Genomic DNA, 20,549 nt, shown 5'->3' with positions numbered 1-20,549 from the left:
CTCCAACAAAACATCTGTGGACCATTGCGGTTATTGTGGCTTCAAAGTATTTCTTCATGCCACAACAGGCAAATAATTAACATCTTTAGTGTTTAGTACTACCTTTGTGTTGAAAAAAAAACTGAAGCAAGGTTACGCAGGTATAACGTTGCTTTAAGAACATATAATTACTTAAGCATTTGGATATTTGCAAATGTTATGCACTTCTAAATGTGGCGCGATAACAATTTAAAGCTGCGAGAAGGCCGCCTGAAAAGATAAGTTAAAGCTGGCATTCAATGGATACCAATATGTAACTTTACCAATATGAGCACTGCTTATTGTTTTGTTGTAAAGACGGCTAACATATTGACAAAATAGCTCGAGTTGACATTAGCTAACGTACGGTCAGTGGTTGTGAGCTACATTAGCGTATAACGTTAGCTACATAGTTCGTCTTTCACACCAACTACAGTAACTTAGCTAAATCGACTTGTGGGTAACGTTAAAGGAAGAACAAAATCGTTATAGCTGTAGTTGCAACCCACAATATCATATTTCTGTTGCATTACAAAGATTGGTTAGTTAGCTTGCTACCTAACCTAGCACAAGGTATGCGTTGATCGTAAAGGCCTTGGCTTGTAGGTTCAAATGACACCAGATATGATGGCGGAGGGGGCGGAGTGTTGGGAATCAGACTCCCCGGCCTTCTCCGCCAATGTGCAGACCACCACCTCCACTCCGCTGTCGGTGTTAAGCTAAGGCTAATGCGATGCAAACAAAACAAAACACAACGACAAAAACGGGAGAGTTTCCACCGTAAAAGAACTTAGTGCAACATGCTTTCCTCACGACATATAAATCCAAACCATTCGCGCTGCAAGAGCCGAGGTTAACTTGTTAGCTTACGGTAGCCAGCTAGCTAGCTAAAAGACAAGCTGGAAAGAGGAACCATGGCTTACCTTCACTGTTTATAGCTAACGTTACCAGACTGGTTGTCTGCACCGTGTGTCTACAGCCAATATATCGTATGCATTGGTCTCTTTAAACACTGTAAACGTATTCATTCGACAGAATCGTACTTTTAGAAAGTCGTGCTCTGTTTTTTATTTATTATTTTTTTCCCTCTCCTCCAACGGTCGCTGCTGCGTATCAGTATGTGTCTGCTGGCTCCTAGTCGCTGCTCTTCTTGTTGTTTGTGTTTCGGAAACATGGCCGTCCGTGTGATACCACGTGACTGGACATTGACAAGCTGCTAACCAATGTTGTAGCAGGGCAAACACACCCCTATTTAACAGCCTCAAAACCGATGTGTACTGCACTTTAAAAAGGCATTCTCATATGCAGGGCGTCATTGCTGGAATTAGCCAGTAAACTGAGCAGCGAGGCCAAATTTAGCATTATATTGTATTTTTAAACATACATCGAAAACAGCCAGCTCACTACACATTCACGAGGCAGGAACGTGTAGACACAGAATAACGAAATTAACTTATACAAAGTTGTTTCATGGACTTTGTAGTCAATAGAATCGTGCTTCAAATGCATAATGCTATATTTTGAGTTATTAGTTATCAAACCCGTTAAAGTGAAGTGAATGACAAGCAGAGCATGTTGAGTAGCAATGTCGAACTGAGCATGTGCAAGACTTTCAAGACGAAGGCAGAATAGTGTTTAGTCAGCAGAGGGCGCTGTTGAATAACAGTGGCACTATATGAATATAGAGTCGTTAAGTAGTAAATGGTTTTAGATATGGGCCATTCTTCACATATTGTAAACATGCATGAAGGCTAAATTAGTACTGAGATTATATTGCATACGCTCTTGACAAGGGGGTGAAAGTCAAAAAATATTGAGAAAATGTGCAGAAATAAAAACAAACTTCAGTGTTGTAGGTGTGTATCATCTGGAAATATTTAAAATGGAATTAATTAAATGAAAATGAACATTGAATATGTGACAACATGAATAGAAGAGGTGCAGATACATGTGCATGTGATCAAACTAGCTGAACAAGAGGCCAAAATGAAGAAAATTAACATCACAGTCATAGATATGGAGAAGAATGAAGCAAATCAATTCAACTGCAGTGTGACACTTGCACAATAAAGTGTAAATCAACACTTTTTAAGACAAAATAAAAAACAAAATACTCATTAAGTATGTACAAACTAAGTAGAAAAGCTTGCAGAAGGAATTACAGAGAACATGTAAACAAAAAGAGTAATTAAGATAGCATAACACATTTGATAACTTTTAAAATCCTTTGTTTTGTTTTCATGTTTGGATCACTCATCGAGGCAGGCATAGCTACAGGTCACTGTCAAACCATGAAAGACTACACTTAATGTTACTGTAGCTTACCCTGTTCTAAAAGGAGTCTGAGAGAGAGGGAATTACATTAAGCAGAAAGATTTTGATCTTAATTTAAAAAGTCTTATGACCCTCCACCAGTGGTTTCCATTCCTACCTCACTGAGAGGAGGCAAGTTAGCTGGATCCTCTTTGATTTCCATCCTCAGGCTGCTGCGGGATGACACTCCATCTTGTTGTAGAAATACAAGTTGCTGTGATTCATGGGACACAAAGAGCAAGCATCATGGGAGCTGGGAGTGGAACCCTGAGTGCAGATGTTGGAGGCTGGAGCAGTAGTATTTTGCAGAATGCAGTCTTCACTAGCCCTCCTCATTCCCTTCTTCATTCCCCGGATATTTAACCAGCTGGATAAGGGTTTGATTTTCAGGCATTTTTCTTCCAGTTAGGCTACTGAAGGGAGTTTGGGTTTGGACTTGGCAGAGACGAGGAGGTCGGTAGTACTACTTGTACCCAATAGAAATGTATCTGATAATGTGTTTACCCGTATTTAGCTTGGCTTTATCAAAATGCCATGTACCACTGGTACCTTTATATGTAAGTAAATTGCTATGTACAAGTTATATCTATGATCAGTGGTCAAATGTAACTAAGTTTACTCAAGTACTATACTTAAGTACACATTTGAGGTAGTTGTACTTTACTTGAGTCTTTTCTCTTAATGCCACTTACTACTTCTACTCCACTACATTTTAGAGGGAAATATAGTACTTTTTACTACACTACATTAGTCTGACAGCTTTAATTACTAGTTACTTTACAAATGAATATTTTTGCGCACAAAACACATGTAGTTTATAAAATACAGTGTTTTATTATAAATTAAACTACCCAACAATATACAGGCCTACAAGTCCAGCTGAAATCATTAGACCATTAAACACTTAGTTGATTGACAGAATTGTTTGGATTGTTTCCAGTTTCTAAAATGTGAGGATATTTCTGCATTGAGTACTTTTACTTTTAAAAGGTCCCATGGCATGAAAACTTCACTTCATGAGGTTTTTTAACATTAATGTGAGTTCCCCCAGCCTGCCTATGGTCCCCCAGTAGCTAGAAATGGGGATAGGTGTAAACCGAGCCCTGGGTATCCTGCTCTGCCTTTGAGAAAATGAAAGCTCAGATGGGCCGATCTGGAATCTTGCTTGTTATGAGGTCATAAGGGGAAAGGTTACCTCCCCTCTCTCTGCTTTGCCCGCCCAGAGAATTTGGCCCGCCCATGAAAGAGACACATCATGGCTTGCAAATGAGCAAAGCATGGCAGTTGGTCATGTCACACCCCCACCCTCCACCTTGCCCCCCCCCCTCTCTCCTCCTCAATAGCATTTAAAGCTACAGACACAGAAATGGCACGTCCTAAGGAAAGCTCATTGTGGGACTGGCTCTAGTGGCTGTAATTCTGCACCAAGGCTGAAATTCGGGAAACAGACTTCAGATACAGTATTAGGGGACCACTAAGGTCTATATAAAAGAGGCTTCAGATACAGTATTAGGGGACCACTAAGGTCTATATAAAAGAGACTTCAGATACAGTATTAGGGGACCACTAAGGTCTATATAAAAGAGACTTCAGATACAGTATTAGGGGACCACTAAGGTCTATATAAAAGAGGCTTCAGATACAGTATTAGGGGACCACTAAGGTCTATATAAAAGAGACTTCAGATACAGTATTAGGGGACCATATAAAAAATGCTATGCTATATAAAAGCATCCAAAAAGCAGCATGTCATAGGACCTTTAATACTTTGAGTACATTTTCCTGATTATACTTACATACTTTCACTTAAGTTACATTTTCAATGCAGAATTTTTACCCGTAACAGAGTATTTGTACAGTGTGGTATTAGTACTTTTACTTAAGTAAGTGATCAGAATACTTCTTCCACCACTGTCTATGATGCTAACACAATGTATCTGCAAGAGGAACCATCTCTATATCTGGGCAAATCTATCAACCTATAAGAGCATGTTTGACAGAGGAACTATCTGGTCAGATGTAAAGTACATACTACATGGGTGTGAATTTATGAGATAAACTAGTATACAACCTGGCAGAAGCCTGTGCAGAGATGCATGGCTGCACAGACATTGCAGGAGCAGATAAATCAACTGTTCAGCCAATATATTCACTCTGAGCTGCTGCTGCTTTGCATGCATGCATAGTCTCGGTCCAACAGTTATTACGCTCGACTAGATCATGACGGCAACACCAATACAGCATGACACATTAACCAAACATTCCTCATTACCACATGGAATTTCTTTATTCATAGCGGTGTGTGGCAGCACATGTCGCACCCCCGAGTGACGAGCAAAGGAGCCTGTTTTTGTATTACTTTACTCAAGTTGTGTGACGATGCATCTGTTTTGCACCTGCGCCCTATCCTTCTCCCTGCTGATGGCGTCCCCCCTGGTGAGTGCCAGTGTGTCCAACAGCTTCAAAGACTGCAGCCATTTTTTCTACATGCAGACACCACCTGTAGGGATGAAGGGCACCAACCTGAGGAGGGTCTGCCAGAAGTACGCAGACAAACAGCGCTACGCCACGTTGTATGACAGCAGTCGGCACCTCCCCCTCTACTCAGCCTACATCTTTAAGAAGTCTGATGGGAAGAGGAGGATGGACACACCATGGATGTATGAGCCACAGGTAGATACCAATGTTTTGGGTTTTTTTGTCACTTTTTGTCACCTGAGAGAAGCTTAATGTTTTGGGGCAAGGGGCAATAATGATGCTTTAAAGACCCATCAGAGTGGCTGGGTTGGGTCAGTGGTAGAGCAGGCGCACATATACTGAGATGTTTATGCCTCGACACAGAGGTCCAGGGTTTGAATCCGACCTGTGACGATTTCCTGCATGTCTTCCCCCTTTCTCACCTAGCTGTCCTGTCAAAATTAAAAGGTGGAAAAGCCCAAAAACAATTATCTTAAAAAGACCCATCAGGTCAAAACAGAAATATTCCCCAGACAATCCCCCCAAAACACTTCTCTTAAAATGTTTTTAAATATGAATAGACTTTTTGGAAAATACGCTTATTTGCTCTTTTGCAGAGAGTTAGATGAGAAAATTGATATCACTCGTCTCCGTAAGGTAAATATGTTCTGGAGCCAGCAAATGGTTAGCTTAGATTAGCACAAATACAGCTAGCCTACACATACAAAAAACATATATATTGAGCGTGCAAACATGAGATCTTCTCATCTAACACTTGGCAAAAAAGCATTTCCCAAAACTACTCCTTTAAGAATTAAAAACATGAATGTGATCATTATTGTCGTAGCACAAACTAACCAGTCATTACTGACATTAGATTTAATAAAGAAGTTGGAACTTTTTCAGTGGAATCCTATTGCAGTCAGAGATTAGATTAGTGGTACTGCATTTTAATACTCTTAAGTGTCTTGTCGTTTGGAATACAGTCACTTTGAACATGATCAAAACAACATTTCTTTCATTCCTTTTCCTTACAGTTGGTTTCTGATGATGAGAGTGGCAACATGAGAGCCCTTCCCCTTACTGAAGACACCCCCCCTCTGATTGAAGACAGCCAGGCCGTGTTGGAGGACTACACAGATGCTGTAGAATATAGACGTGGCCCACTGAATCCTGACCTGCACCAATCACAGCCAGATGACAAATCCTCCACATATACTCTGACTAATGTAGTCCCATTAATCACAAACTTCCTGGACGCTTCCTGGAACCCATACATGGACATCATCCGCCGCCGCCTCAACAACTTCTGCCACGGCACATCTTTCATGGTGACAGGGGTGACCGTTTCTGGGGGGACCCTCAAACGAGATAACAAGGACCGACTCGCAATCCCAAAACACCTCTGGCTGGCTTACTGCTGCCCGCGGTTTGACCATAACTCTCCGTATGAGGTGAGGTTCATGTTCCCAAGTTATGGGGGCTATGCACTGAATGAACAGACTGACAACAGCGTGGTGGAAGTCCCTCTAAAGACTCTGGAGATTTTCCTGAAGAGCCAGTCAGACATAGACAGTGACCTGACTATTTTCTACAAGGGGTGTGTGTCAGAAAACAGCTTCAGGAAGAAGAGAGACCCGACCAGTGTTTCAGTATCAGGGGACAATCCTGAACGGGATGAACATGGATAAAGTATACCTATAAACAGAACTAGCTTGGATAAACTTGAATAGAAGCAGTGTTAGGTAGTCCTGGCTTTACGTGTTTTAAAAAAAAATTTAATTGGAATTATATTAAGAAGGGAAAGGGCTCTTCATTTTGCCTTAGACAGGGCAAATTTAGATTCAGATTATAGCTCTCTATCAGTAGTAGTATGTGAGAAGGGGCTGTAGTACACATGACCAATAAGCACCACCAAAGGAAATAATGTGTAAATGCACATTAAAAGGTGAAAACTAGTATCACACTCCCATAAAGTCGGGGGCTTTACAAGACACTGATTATAAAAAATTATTATCAAAATCAAAGCAGCAGAGCCTGAGGTATCCTGACTTTACTGTCAAATATCAGCCAAGGCCCCAGGACTTAGATCCTACATTTCCCATCATGCAATGCAACTGTATGGCATGTGTATTTCAAAGAGAAGAAAGTCCACTTGTAGGCTATACTAAATCAGTTTAGGCATTAGTCCAAGAAATGGGTTTATACTACAGGCCTATATATGGCAGTGCTGAACAAATGAAGCGTCAATGCTTCAATATTTTGCAAACTAATCTTATCTTATGAAACGGTCTATGAGAAATATGTTATAAAAAAGGTGCTAAAACATACAAAAAAGTGCACAAACAGGCCAGAGCTAAAGCTGTAAAAATGTCTTTATAAGGAGTGTAGCTTATATAGTGACTTAATGTTTTTACTGTGGATATGATTTTTTTTTTTTTTTGATGATTTTTTGGGGCATTTTAGGCCTTTATTTATAAAGGACAGCTGAAGACATGAAAGGGGAGAGAGCAGGGAATGACATGCAGCAAAGGGCCGCAGGACGGAGTCAAACCCGCGGTCGCTGCGTCGAGGAGCAATCCTCTAAATATGGGCACCTGCTCTACTAGGTGAGCTACCCAGGCGCCCTGTTTTCTATTTTAGCTAAAGTTGTATATACTGATTAATGTTTAATACAGTAACTGTAAAAAGAAGGTCTAAGATCAATTACATATCTGTGAAAATGTATAGTGTGGTCTAGACCTACTCTATCTGTAAAGTGTCTCGAGATAACTCTGTTATGATTTGATACTATAAATAAAATTGAATTGAAGTGAATTGAAAAAAAACATTATTAAAAATAAATAAAAAAAACAACTATTCTATTACATTTATAATATATGTGGTTAAGAGTGCACTGTCTATGGATCTCTAGTGTTTATTAACTCTCATCCCCTATTTTGCCTTTGTTTTAATGAGTAATCTGCACAATTATGTTTCATTAATTAATTTCTCCAGCTGTTTTTATTTATGTATGGTGAGTGGGATTAAAGAAGTTAACAAGAGGTAAAATTATCTTTTCCACCTTCTTAAATTAACTATTTATTCAAGTATGGTACTTAAGTGCAAGTTCGGGTTACTTGTACTTTACTTAGTATTTCTGTTTTATGCAACTTTAAACTTCCACTACATCTCAGAGGGAAATATTTTACTGTTTATTTTTAACTGACAGCTTTAGTTACTTTACAGATTACAGGTTTTCATCCCCTTCCTGACCAGTAAAAACCATGTATCTCTGTTTTGATTTTAAACACTCTCTTGCCACATGATGTAAGTCGCTTTGGATAAAAGCGTCAGCTAAATGACATGTAATGTAAAAAATGTTTGTGATAATCTGAAGGATGAAGTGAAATTCTCCTACTGCTCAACGACAGTGGGCACAACTGGAGTCACGTGTGCAAAACTCTGACTACAGTCTGCAGAGCAGCAGTTCATGAGGACCAAACTCTAGTTCGTTTTTCATTGCTTGAACATAGTTTTCAAAACTCTACACACTTATCCCACCACAAGGTGCACGACACTGTAGATTTACAGCACTTTGTTCAGATGCTAACACACTGCTGTCAAAACTGTTAACCACACATTCAAAACAGAATAGATTTCAGTCTGGTGCCTATCAAACACTGCTGATTGGAATTTTAGCTGAAAGCCTAAGCAAGTGTCTTGTTTTAGACTAGTTAATGAAAATGTATGGTATTTATATAGATACAGCTTTTTTTTTGTATACAAACACCAAATAAGAATGAAACGATTATCCACTGTACCGTTTGAGAGAAACAGGTAAAAGAGCAAAGATACCAATATGTCCAGGTAAAATGTCTGAGGTTATGTACACTGTTATAAACAAAAAAAGGGAAAAACACTATATCTTTACAATAGTAAAACTGCATTCTTACTGTTTTCAGAAAGTAATGGAGGTGAAAGCAATGGAAACACCACATTCATTTGTATTTAGAGATGATGCAGACATCCAATGTGATGAAGAAAACTTGCCACATGATGCTGGAGAGAGGCAGAATTAGTCACACTATTCTTTGTTACTGTTACGTATGTACCTTTAGTTGTTTTCCCCCAGAAATTCCATAGATTACTAGAGACAAAATACTATATTGAAGAAAACTGCCGATCTTCATTCCTTCTTGTTTACCTTACGTAAAAATTGGTATATATTTTAGTAGTGTCAAGTCACTCAAATTGTTCAAACTGTAAAGATGAGAAAGTTTGTAATTTCTGTATTGGTGTTTGATGCTAGTGTTTTTACTCTCAGTGTGTTCTGAGTGACAGTGTGTGTTATCTCAGTGAGGCCTGTGCATAGTGTTTGGCTGCACTGAACCTGTTTTGAGACGTGTGTTAAGAGTTGAGTTGCTCTGAATGAGTTTTGCAGGTGATGTGAACTGTTGAGCTCAGGTGACTGTTGGTAATGAAGATTGTGGTTTGAGATTTGCACATGTGACTCCAGTTGTGCCCACTGTCGTTTAGCAATCGAAAAAAAAAAACTGTAACGTCCCTAAATAAAATATTGAAAAAGCCTCTTGGATAAGAAGACGAAAAGTTTACTTTTTGGAGATACATGGTTTTTACAGGACAGCAATGCTAATAAACACAGTAAGTAAAGGATCTGAATACTTGTTTCACCACTGCCACTTACCCACCAATGAGAAGAATCATGAATGGCTTTGCTATTGGTAACTACTGTAGCTGTTGCTCTAGCTGTGGGTGGATCTGCTGAGGTGTAAGGAGTCCATTGTTTTGCATATTGAGTCCTGATTACACAGAGCAGAGTGTGAAACCTGTGATAGCCGTTTTACTGAGCTACATGGGCGGCTATAGAGACACATTCAATCATTTTCAGAAGCTCACAGAAACATATCTGACGGAAAGCTGCCAGTTTCAAGTTCTCATCAGACTGACATCAAAACCATCCTGACTATGGCGTTTTGGGCGAAGACTTTCCTGCTTGCCAGCATAATAACATCAGTGGTGAGAGGCAGAGTGGAAAAAGAGCTGTCTCCTGAGTGCAGACAATTCCTCTACATGGGAACACCACCGACCGGGCTGCAGCACCACTCCCTCCAGTTCATTTGTCAACGTTACAACAAGAAGCCCCGCTACATGACACTCTACAACACTGCGGACCACATCCCTGTGTACTCAGCGTACACTTTCAAACGCTCAGATGGGGACAAATGCGCAGATGTCCCATGGATGTACGAACCGCAGGTACATTAAAATAGAATGTTGATTATGAGGTGCTAAGAAAGTCTTTTAACATGAAGAGCATGCTTTTCTTTCAAATTCAAAAATCCATGCATATGTTGTGTAATATTTCTACTTTCCTATCCTCATCCTCTCATTTGCACTGGCTCTGTCTGTCTGCCCACACAGCTATCCACATCCTCTGGCACAGATGAGATGCAGCCCTTCCCACGTGGCTACATGCACATGAATTTCGAAGATGCCCAAGCTGTTCTGGATGATTATACAAACGCCATCCTTTACGAGCGTGGCACCCTCAACCCAGACGGGCACCAGGACGATCCTGATGACAAGGCCTCCACATACACCCTCACCAATGTCGTGCCCATGGTGCCCGACTTCAACGTCAGAGTCTGGAACGAACAGGAGCACATCATCCGCAAACGGCTCAACAACTACTGCCGTGGAACAGCTTACATCGTCACAGGTATCACCACCTCGGGGAAGATGATCCGCCGGGAGAACATGAACCGCGTAGCAGTGCCCGCATACTTGTGGTCCGCTTATTGCTGCATCGACTACGACCACAACGCACCGTATGATGTGCGCTATAAGTTCCCATCTTTTGCTCACTACGGCCTGAATGAGGAAGACAATGAGGTGGTGGAAATCTCCGTCCAGAAGCTGAAGGAGTTCCTCAGGAAGACAACCTTCGTAGGCCAGAACTTTCAGATCTTTGTGGGTGACTGTGTCCCACCAGGGTCCAGTAAAACTTTATAGTCAGATATTTAGCTATAAGGCAGCTATGTGCCATTTTGCCTTCCCTATCTTGGTCATTTTCTGTTCTTTCTTCTTCTTTAATAGGCCTTTTTGTTTTGACTTGTCATAGTAAGAAAAGCACAGGTGTAACATTAACAATGGCTCTGCTCAAATGTCCCAGTAAGCCATGACTGTGTGACAGCATGCATAAAACCAGGACCCTGACATTGAAGCAGCTAAATTGAATTTAGGCAGTATTCATTCTATTATTTACACCTGCGTTTTCCTGAAAACGTCAGCAGCAAACAGTCTATAGCCATCCAATAAGCTATAGACCGTTGTCTATTCCAGCTCAACACACTGAAATGTTTAGCAGTGCTTTTGCTGTATTTTACACTTCAACACTTGATTCAAAAATAACTGGGTATTTGTCTCACTGAAAATGTAATAAAAATGCACCTGCTTTGCAGTAATAAACCTTTGCAAACCGTAACTAACCTGTCTTTGAAGCTTTATTTTGACACATTCAAGATCACTTACAATATTTTACAAATTGCTTGCTATGAATCACAAAAGTAACACATTTAAATGTTAGTTAACTCTAAAATCATGTCATACTTCTCACCTATAAAGCCTATATTCTTTCATCTTTTTCCTATTGCCCTACATGAAACCACCACATACCACCAGCATTATGACTAAACTAAAAACTAAACCTAACAAAGCCTTTTATGTGGTCATTGCTGTTGTAGTCCTTCACAATAACTACAGATTGAAGATCACTGATATTCATACTGGGTGAAGAGGGTGGATTTAGAGGCCACAGCTGGACGGCTGCTTTGCATTTGTAGAAATGTAGAAAAAATATGTAGTGTATAGGTAGGGGATCCCATCTCCTTCTTATATGACACATTTTTAAAATTATAATGCATATACAGTACAGTACATGTACTTCCTGGCCTGCATTTCTTTTCTTTTTTTTATCTTTTGTTCTCACTCTGTAACCCTCTGTCTCAACGCACAAAAAACAAAACTGAATGCAAAACGTCATCACTAAAGCTATTTGTGCACAGCTTGAAGGAAAGGTCTCATTTTTCATACAGTACATCAGGGAGTCAAGTCAGCATCATTTTTTGTACACAGTAGGCCGTACACAGTAGTAAAATGCTCTCCATGACTTGATAACATTCACTGCTTCTGAATTACTGCTACAACACTTGTGGAACTTTGAATATATGGAAAAGACTTTACAATGGGAGACCAGTTTCAGAGTACAGATGAGGTAAGAAGGGAAATAATGAGAGAGCTGGGACAGAGGCTGTACTTGTCAGACAACAGTGGATTGGCAGTGGTGTGTTACAGGTGCGAAAGAGAGACATACGAGCAGACGAAGAGAGGTCTAAAAGGACATAGATGATGATACCTACATCAGAGAAGTGTGCCTTAACCCTGGCGGCAGTCGTGGCACTGCTGACATGTGTGTTGCTACAGGGGGCCCAGGCAGGAGTGGTGGGGGACTTCAACCATGTGGAGCGCTGCAAGGACTCTCTATACCTGGGCACTCCACCCAGAGGCTACCTCAGCAACTCCTTGACGAGGATCTGCCAGAGGTATGAGAATAAACCCCGCTATGTCACCCTGTACGACACCCACAAACACATCCCCATCTATTCGGCCTACACATTCAAAAAGTCCGATGGGGAGAAGAAGGTGGACTTCCCGTGGATGTTTGAGCCCCAGGTGAGTGTTCTTTTAAGCTCCAAGTCCAAACAGTAGAAGTCAGTTTTCAGTCACAGTTTCAATCCAAATCCATTATAGTGGATAGTTTGTGCATTTATATACAGTAGACTATCTTGTATTGTGCCATCTCAGGTAATAACATTTATATACAGTAGACTATCTTTTATTGTGCCATCTCAGGTAATAACATATTGTGTATAATCATTTGTATGCATTTATCAAGAATTGCATTATGTCTAGACAGAAAACAAATTCTCACAAACACATTTCACATATTCATACCTACCGAGCAGTAAAAAAGAGGTGGGACAACTATACTACTGTTGCTACTGGCAACAAAGTAAGCTTAAGATAAGCCACTTTATTGGCTGTGAATAGTCGGCTCTTTCAATAAGATAGTGTTGCCTTGAGATGACCATTTATGCTCTGGTACGTAGTTATGCAAATTTGGCACTTGCAAATGTTTTTTGTGAATGTGGTAAATAGCCTGAATTTGAAGAACTCTATAATTATTTTCTGCTCTAACTTTTCAGAAGTAATAAAACTGTCATCTACATTTTCAGGAATTATGTACTTCTCCTTGTCTCCCTTCTTCTATAGCTGGCCTCAGAAAAAAGCAGCAGTAACATGGAGCCATTCCCCCAATCTTCAAACATGCATATGAACTTTGAGGACACCCAGGCAGTCCTGGAGGACTACGCTGACGTGGTTCAGTACGAGCGTGGACAGCTAAATCCTGACGAGCATCAGTCTGACCCTCTGGACAAAGCCTCTACCTACAGCTTGACTAACGTGGTACCCCAGATCAGGGAGTTCAACATGGGTCCCTGGGCCGAACACCAGGATCTCATCCGCAAACGTCTCAACAACTACTGCCGTGGCAAAGCCTTCGTGGTCACCGGGGTCACCACCTCCGGGCACACGATCCGTCGCAACAACCTGGACCGGGTGGCTGTACCCGAGTACATGTGGTCGGCTTACTGCTGCATTGAGTTTGACCAAAATGCGCCATACTTTGTGCGCTACAAGTTCCCCGTGTTTGCCGCTTATGGGATGAACGATCGTGTCAACAACCACATGGTGGAGGTTCCTCTCAAGAACCTGGAGAAATTCCTCAAGGGGAGGATGGATGTGGATAAGAACTTCCAGATTTTCTATAATGACTGTGTACCAGATAACTGAGATAAAGTGGGTGTGATCTCTGTAATAATCCCAAGTTTAAAATGTGTTAGAAATTTACTTTTACACTGTGGACAGATTTGGGGTTCTTGCAGCTCAAAATATACATGGGGCTAAGATGTGTTGTCAAATCATATTATGTATTGTAAGAAATAAAATTGGGAATTGATTGGAGTGTCTCTCATTATGTCCAAATAACAATAATTTCCATTATCGATTTCTCTGCAGATTGTATTTTCGATAAATCGTTTGGTCTCTAAAATGTCAAGAAATAGCAAAAAATGTCCATTACAATATCCCGGAAACCAAAGGTGAGGGCTACAAATTGCTTGTTTTTTCAGACCAACAGTCGTAAATTATAAAAAGATACTAAATTTACCATCACATCAGACAAAGAAAAGCTGCACATCTTCATATTTCAGAAGAACAATATTTTCAATGCCTAAAGTGAATTTATTTTCTTGCTAAAAATATTCACAATATTGATAGTGTAAAGTGCTACAACCACTCCAACCACTACAACATTCATGTCCTATCTCCTAATCCAGAATTGTTGATAATTGACCTCAATTTGCATATTCACACCATGGAAAGACTTTGAAAAATAATTTTACTTTTAAGCTACAAAAGAAACCATTGAGGGAAATACATAATGTATGTCCAAGAAGATTAGAGATTCAACAGAATTGTAATAGGAAAATAATGAAGAAATAGATCAAAGTTTGCTTCTTCAAAATACATTGTAATTATTGATTTAATCCACAGGATGGCACTACAGCTCATTTTAAATTATAAGTGCTGAAAATGCAGTACAAAGCCTGTCCTAATAAGACACTTTCTATAGTCCATCCTCACAAATAAGAATTCATTTGTAAGTCTGAAACAGAAATAGGTCTGTCACTTAGTTTATGTTGCTTTTTTTGGCAGTCTGAGGCATACACAGATTATAAAATGAGGACTGATCCAGAGATGACACTCTTTTCCACGCCACCCAACCCAGCCTCTGCAGCTCGGTCTTCTCCAGCGGACGTCCGTAGTAGTGAGGGTCAACGACTAGCAGGTAGCTCCCCTTGTCCCCAGTGCACACCCCTAATATCCCCTTAGAAGAGTTGTCCCTGTCCCCTCCCATCATGACTGGAGACCCATGCTTCTCAAAGTGCTGATGGAGCTCTTCCACTGCAACATGCTCCAGCTCGGCCCCTCCACCTCTAATATGTACCAGTTTACAGGGGACATCATAGAAATAGTCAAGGGTCAGGGAGGCTTCAAATGTTCCTATCCACTCCCTGGAGCATGAGAATGAGCTTGGTTTGTCCCCCATGGCAACCAAGGCTTGCTGGACTTCCGGGAGACTTGGTGGAGATCTCTGTTTGTCCTGAAGTGGAAAGCAGTTATGGCAGAGCCAGGAAGCCATTGTCTGGATGGTGCGGTAGCCACATCCCCAGCCTCGGTCATCGTGTCCATCACAGCCATAATGGAAGTAGAGATAGTCTCCTTTTATCAGAGAACATTTCACAGGATCTGGAAGTGGATTAGGAAGGCCGGTGTGGACATTCTTGGATAAGGTTTTGGTCTTCTTTAAAATCTTCCCTTCTTCAGCTCCACTTCCTCCCCAGTCAATCGCCTCAGATTCCGCTGCTACAACCTTTTTATCCATTTCTACTATTTGTAACTACCGAGCAAACATTTCGGGTTTAACCTCATATAATATGCATTTAAATTCAAATTGTTACTGTCGTGAATGTGAATTCGTCTGGTGTAACTGCAACAACTGTCCCTTCGGTGCACTTGTGATAATACTTGTTCCGCCTAAACAATTGTTCCTACACACGATGATGCCTTCAGGAGCCTTTCGTCAGCTCCGTTGAATTCATGCGGTATTAAAGTGTCGTTTGAAATTTACTTTGGAACATCAATGACATATTTTACTAACTTAAAAAAAAATAAAAACTGAATTAGGCTGTTAGCTTAAGGAAACAAAGTGGAATAATGCTGTAGTAATAAGGAGCAGGGAATCCGCCCTGGCAAATTGAGCTTTCATTAATAATTAATTACAAGTTGGTGGGATTTCATTGTATAAACCTAGGCCTACATCATATTTTTTCATATAATCATAATAGCGAAATATCATCGTTTATTGTCGTTGTTTAACATAAGCTATGTTTCTGGGTGTTTCAGACTTACAACGTTTTTAACCGTCTTTGAAGATAGCATAAGCGCTATCCAGTGCACGCGAGCACAATCACACCTGGCTGTAATTTATTTGACGCTAATGAATTAATCGCTAGCTTGATTTTTCTTCAAAAAAAGAAAAAGAAAACAATGGCCACCCTGGTAAAATATACAATATTCGTCTCGTTATTCATGCTTTTGCTGTCGGTGTGCGTTTCCTTTGCTGAAAAAGGTGATGCAGGAACTCGTGAAAGCGTCGGACTTGAAATAAAATGCGGAGAAGTCGAAGTGAGAATAACCGTAAAGTCACAGTTTTTTAAGAAAAAACGTATTCCGTTCAAACCTGAGAATCTTCGACTTGGAGCGAACTCAGCCCAGCAGATGTCCTGCAAAGCAAAGGGACCGGTGTCCGACTCTGATATGGTCATCTCTGCAGGGCTGCATGAATGTGGGACTGAGTCCAGTGTAAGAGAAGAAAACATGAAGAAAAGTTCAACTCCAGATAATAACGTCTCTCTTGTGTAGCTAGAGATGGGCACACACTTCATTCATAAATCTGTCAGACATGAAAAGCTTAATATTAAAGCACAAAGTAAGGCTATTTTCATTCATGGTTTCACTTATTTCTTTTGCTACTATCCAGGTTCATGGTGAGTGGCTTGTGTATTCCAACGAGCTGCTACTGTTTCCTGCTGTGGTTCCCACCAATACAGGCAGTATGATAGTTAGAGGGGCAACTACTGTCATACCTGTTGAGTGCCATTATAAGAGGTAAGACAGATGCCATATTATTGTATGAATCCTCCTTTCCTTGGTTCAGGTTTCTTATGTATTATATTTTAAAGGAACAATGTCAAGAGTTGCAGTGAGCTGCCATCAACACATTGTAACTGTATAACAAGTGCCTTATCTTTGTGTGTGTTCAGAAAGCAGACAGTGACTGGAGACACATTAACCCCAACCTGGCTACCTATGACATCCACTATCAGTGTCTTTGGCCTTCTGCACTTCTCCCTTCGTACCATGACAGGTGAAACCACCAAATCATATAAATCTATACTTCATCAATGGAAGATTTCTCAGACAATATGTAGCAATATCTGGAATCCAGGGTTTTTCCTGCATAGGGGGATTTTTGGCATCCCCCAAAGTGGTTTTAGCCAACCCCAAAGGAAAATCATCTGCACCAAAATGATAAGAATTAAGAATAAAAATAGCGATTCAAATCCTCTCTACATGCGTTTGGGAGCAATTTACCAAACAGCCGTTAAACAAGTGGAACATAAACTTGAATAAGAGCGCTATTCTCAGTTTTATCTCCAGAGTCGGGCTGTACCGGACTCTCCTGGTGATTTATTTAAATATATATATATATATTTTTTTTTTTAACCAGTTTTTAAATACTTAGACTTCTGTCAAATAAGGTAACACAGATTCTTTTCCTTTACTTTACGCTGACTGATCATGGTTACTGTTGTGCATAGTCACCCCAAAGGCCCATTCTGAGCCAGGAAAAACCCTGGAATATGTATGGCATTTGGACTAAAAACAAATGGTTTGTTCTTGTGCAGATGACTGTACCTCTCTACGTAGTTCCTCAGTGTATCAGCAGGGGGAAGCAGTGTTTTTGGAGGCCAGCATGGCGGCCCCGCTGCACCCTCCTCTCACTCTGTATGTGGACTACTGTGTTGCTACTCTGAAGCCTGACCCGCTCTCCTTGCCCAGCTACAAGTTTATCACCAAGCATGGGTTAATCAAAAGCTTATTATTATTATTATTATTATTATTATTATTATTATTATTATTATTATTATAGTGTAGTACTCAATCCAAGAATCAAATGTAAGGTTAAATCGATTGAATGGATAGGCCTACTCACAGCCAGTGATCTTTCAGCATTTATCGGACTAATTTAATGCCGTTCATGAAATCATTTCAGCATGTGTTGCTCCTCCTTAACAGATGTCTTATGGACAGTGTATTGCCAGGATCTTCATCTAAATTCCTCCCTAGGGAGCAAGATAACAGACTGTGCTTCAGTGTCCAAGCCTTCCAATTCAACCAGGAATCTGGAGAACAGGTAACAAACATCTTATTGGACAGTAGCCAGTTCTTACTTACTCATTTGAGCCATCATTTTAGCATAAAGAGTGCTATTTGTGTGATTCCTTGTGATTATTTTATTCCTTTTGCATCTACAATACAGAGTATTGTTTGCCAAGCATTTCACATTTTTTATTGATCAAGGCCTAAGGATATTTACAATATCGTTGAAATAAATCCTGGATCAGATGCGCTTTATTAATTTGGCTTTCTTCTTCTAGATGTTCATCAGCTGCCACATTAGGGCCACTCTGAAACACAAGTCACAAAGCCACCTAGATAAAGCCTGCTTCTTCCATAGGCCCACATTCAGGTTTGCAAGCTGTTGGTGCCCTTCAATTGTTAAATCAGTTCATCATGATTTGGTCATGATTTTCAGTTTGAACTTTAAGCTTAAGTGTATTTTATTAACTGAGGCATCCCAGCTGAGGTGTTTTTTGTCATCCAGCTGGCGTGCCACAGAGGGAGACGATGCTCTGTGTGGATGCTGTGACTCTGATGACTGCTTTCGAAAGATGGAAGAGGAGAACACTGGACTGACAACTCATCCAGATACAGGTTGCTCAGCCCTTCATAAACAAATGCAACTTACACAGTGTTGGAGTTTTATTTTTTTTACCAGTTGTGCTGAATGTAAATGATAGCATGGCCATAACTTGTGTATTTGATGTTTACATACAGTAGCCTATCTAATTACAGGGTCACTTAGCTAATAGTTTTTTTTTCTTCTGTTGTTTACAGAAAGGAAGCATGAGGCGGACACAACAGTTGGGCCACTTCACACCCTGCCACGCTCTCATTGGACAGGCCACCTGTCAGTCAAACACTAAAGAGCCTTTTTTCAACTTTACAATTAGGTAGGTGTCCAGACCAAAACTAGGAGTTAGGGGACAGGGACAATGAAGAATCCGTCAAATGGTAGTATAACACTTCAATGATGAATGTAACACAGACCAATTTTCACTGTGATGGTTTCATTTTTGTAATGATTTATACAATAAACATGAATTTGTGATTGGTATGTTGAAGTTACTACAATACATGCACAATAGGGGCTTGAACCTATTTTTCGCATCTCAATACGTTTAAATGTCTTTGAGATGACGACAGGAATCCTGTTTATAAATGTGTGTCTCATCTGAGACAGACCAGGTATTTTCATCATGACTGAAGAATGGGTAGTTTTCATTCAGCCATGAAAATTGATAGCCACAAAAACAAACCCATGAGGAATTTCCACTAAGAGGCCGAAGAACTACAATGGAACCTAAAATATCTCGGAGGCAACAAGCGCACTAGAATAAACAGACATTTGAGTAAGAATGGGACAGCTACACAGCCATGCACTGTATGTGCTTTACATCCCCTGTCTGCACTAGAAACACGTGTCTGGTCGCGGGAGAGGAAACGTGACAGACCACTTGGGAAACTTGGTAGATTTCATAGGGCAGTGTCTTATTCCATGACATCAGGACTACTGTACTTCTTGATCTGTATCTCTGAAAATAAGCCACTGTATTAACGTAATTACCTATTCCATTTTAAAGTGGATCTTTTTAGGATTTAAAAATATGCTGGCCATTCTCTTATCTAAAAAGATTTTCTTTAAATTGCTTCACAGATCAACAAAGAAACAATATAATTCTCTTCTAGAGCAATCATTTTGTGAATGGAATTGTTGAAACTAAGCAGTTACATCAACTTCTCTGTTAGGCTTTGTTGCGTTTGTGGTTTGAACAAATGTGACTCGTTATATTTAGAAACCGCAAAAATGAATATCTGTCAAACTTTAGGACGCATCAGCACATCTAATTCACTTGGACATTAGTGGCTTTTATTTTATTTATGAATTGTTTTTGGAACCCATGCATATGACCCCCTAAATATACTGGATGGAAATAGACATGTACAGTTGAAATGGGAAACTTGTGTAGATTTCATGGACAAACTTATTTATTGCATATAATTTAAGTTTATCGCACATATTTCAAATGGAGTGTTTTAGATTTAAATGTGTGCATCCAGTGTGAGGTGTTGGATGCAGATAAAACCAGGTACACCAACTTTAGTCCACCCAGATTCAGTATTAGTATTCTGGTAGTGGCCAATTAAATGGTTAAATAGTTTAATCTTATTTGTAGGCATTGAACAAGTTTACCTACCCCTGACCCCTTGGATAAGTTATGTGTTTAGTGTTCTATGTTGTTATATCGAATGTTGTGACTAATATGTTTCACTAGAGTGTGTGTGATGCAAGTATTGATCTTGGCATTGCACATCAGATGTTTGGCTTGTGGTTTGATGTCTCCCTTAGTTGGAGCCTCTCAACACAGACGGGGTAAAGTTCCAACACCAAGGTCCTCCTAGATTGTTTTCTTCATTATTTATGGGACATGCGCACTTTTGCACTTTTGCATTACTATCCCTTGCAAACTGCTCCAGCATACAAGAGAGATCTTGCCCTAAGGATGAAGTCAATAAACATGCAATCTTAACATCACAAAGAGGAGCTGTTGACTTTAGCGCCCACTTTGGACAAGATTCAAATACAGCTTGAACTTTTAACTAGAGGG

The 20,549-nt window shown here is 40.2% G+C and overlaps 5 protein-coding genes across 6 annotated transcripts; 4 read left to right on the top strand and 1 right to left on the bottom strand.

The window, feature by feature from the left end:
* Positions 1 to 1,194: 1,194 nt before the first annotated feature.
* Positions 1,195 to 7,262, top strand: si:dkey-85k7.11 (endonuclease domain-containing 1 protein). 2 transcript variants are annotated; one of them, XM_039821448.1, is made up of 3 exons: positions 1,195 to 2,784; positions 4,825 to 5,004; positions 5,826 to 7,262. In XM_039821448.1, the coding sequence occupies exons 2-3, from the start codon at positions 4,840 to 4,842 to the stop codon at positions 6,477 to 6,479; spliced, it is 819 nt and encodes a 272-aa protein (XP_039677382.1). In that variant the 5' UTR covers positions 1,195 to 2,784; positions 4,825 to 4,839; the 3' UTR covers positions 6,480 to 7,262. The 2 variants fall into 2 exon arrangements, with proteins under 2 accessions (XP_039677382.1, XP_039677381.1); XM_039821447.1 differs by lacking the exon at positions 1,195 to 2,784 and having other exon boundaries at positions 4,202 to 5,004.
* A 2,372-nt stretch (positions 7,263 to 9,634) lies between these two features.
* On the top strand, positions 9,635 to 11,275 carry LOC120573658 (endonuclease domain-containing 1 protein-like). Its single transcript, XM_039823543.1, has 2 exons — positions 9,635 to 10,047; positions 10,213 to 11,275. The coding sequence occupies exons 1-2, from the start codon at positions 9,757 to 9,759 to the stop codon at positions 10,801 to 10,803; spliced, it is 882 nt and encodes a 293-aa protein (XP_039679477.1). The 5' UTR covers positions 9,635 to 9,756; the 3' UTR covers positions 10,804 to 11,275.
* A 655-nt stretch (positions 11,276 to 11,930) lies between these two features.
* si:dkey-85k7.10 (endonuclease domain-containing 1 protein) lies at positions 11,931 to 13,870 on the top strand. Its single transcript, XM_039823541.1, has 2 exons — positions 11,931 to 12,522; positions 13,123 to 13,870. Exons 1-2 carry the CDS (start codon positions 12,196 to 12,198, stop codon positions 13,702 to 13,704), a joined length of 909 nt encoding a protein of 302 aa, XP_039679475.1. The 5' UTR covers positions 11,931 to 12,195; the 3' UTR covers positions 13,705 to 13,870.
* Positions 13,871 to 14,133: 263 nt separating this feature from the next.
* On the bottom strand, positions 14,134 to 15,511 carry ufsp1 (UFM1-specific peptidase 1 (non-functional)). Its single transcript, XM_039823542.1, has one exon. The coding sequence runs from the start codon at positions 15,356 to 15,358 to the stop codon at positions 14,603 to 14,605; it is 756 nt and encodes a 251-aa protein (XP_039679476.1). The 5' UTR covers positions 15,359 to 15,511; the 3' UTR covers positions 14,134 to 14,602.
* Positions 15,512 to 15,913: 402 nt separating this feature from the next.
* LOC120573654 (zona pellucida sperm-binding protein 3-like) lies at positions 15,914 to 18,997 on the top strand. Its single transcript, XM_039823540.1, has 8 exons — positions 15,914 to 16,338; positions 16,517 to 16,644; positions 16,800 to 16,903; positions 17,445 to 17,622; positions 17,836 to 17,953; positions 18,198 to 18,289; positions 18,425 to 18,534; positions 18,718 to 18,997. Exons 1-8 carry the CDS (start codon positions 16,024 to 16,026, stop codon positions 18,804 to 18,806), a joined length of 1,134 nt encoding a protein of 377 aa, XP_039679474.1. The 5' UTR covers positions 15,914 to 16,023; the 3' UTR covers positions 18,807 to 18,997.
* The last annotated feature ends 1,552 nt before the right edge of the window (positions 18,998 to 20,549 follow it).

Source organism: Perca fluviatilis, chromosome 14, assembly GCF_010015445.1.
Source record: "Perca fluviatilis chromosome 14, GENO_Pfluv_1.0, whole genome shotgun sequence".
NCBI classification, from domain to species: domain Eukaryota; kingdom Metazoa; phylum Chordata; class Actinopteri; order Perciformes; family Percidae; genus Perca; species Perca fluviatilis.
The sequence above is the reverse complement of the archived record's forward strand: the minus strand, read 5'-3'. Positions and strand labels throughout refer to the sequence as shown.

Coding starts and splice junctions, on each gene's coding strand:
- si:dkey-85k7.11 (XM_039821447.1), top strand. CDS start 4,711: ATGCATCTGTTTTGCACCTGCGCCCTATCCTTCTCCCTGCTGATGGCG. Junction 5,005..5,825: donor CATGGATGTATGAGCCACAG/GTAGATACCAAT, acceptor TTTTCCTTACAG/TTGGTTTCTGATGATGAGAG.
- ufsp1 (XM_039823542.1), bottom strand. CDS start 15,358: ATGGATAAAAAGGTTGTAGCAGCGGAATCTGAGGCGATTGACTGGGGA.
- LOC120573654 (XM_039823540.1), top strand. CDS start 16,024: ATGGCCACCCTGGTAAAATATACAATATTCGTCTCGTTATTCATGCTT. Junction 17,623..17,835: donor AAGTTTATCACCAAGCATGG/GTTAATCAAAAG, acceptor CCTCCTTAACAG/ATGTCTTATGGACAGTGTAT. Junction 18,535..18,717: donor GACAACTCATCCAGATACAG/GTTGCTCAGCCC, acceptor TGTTGTTTACAG/AAAGGAAGCATGAGGCGGAC.
- LOC120573658 (XM_039823543.1), top strand. CDS start 9,757: ATGGCGTTTTGGGCGAAGACTTTCCTGCTTGCCAGCATAATAACATCA. Junction 10,048..10,212: donor CATGGATGTACGAACCGCAG/GTACATTAAAAT, acceptor CTGCCCACACAG/CTATCCACATCCTCTGGCAC.
- si:dkey-85k7.10 (XM_039823541.1), top strand. CDS start 12,196: ATGATGATACCTACATCAGAGAAGTGTGCCTTAACCCTGGCGGCAGTC. Junction 12,523..13,122: donor CGTGGATGTTTGAGCCCCAG/GTGAGTGTTCTT, acceptor CTTCTTCTATAG/CTGGCCTCAGAAAAAAGCAG.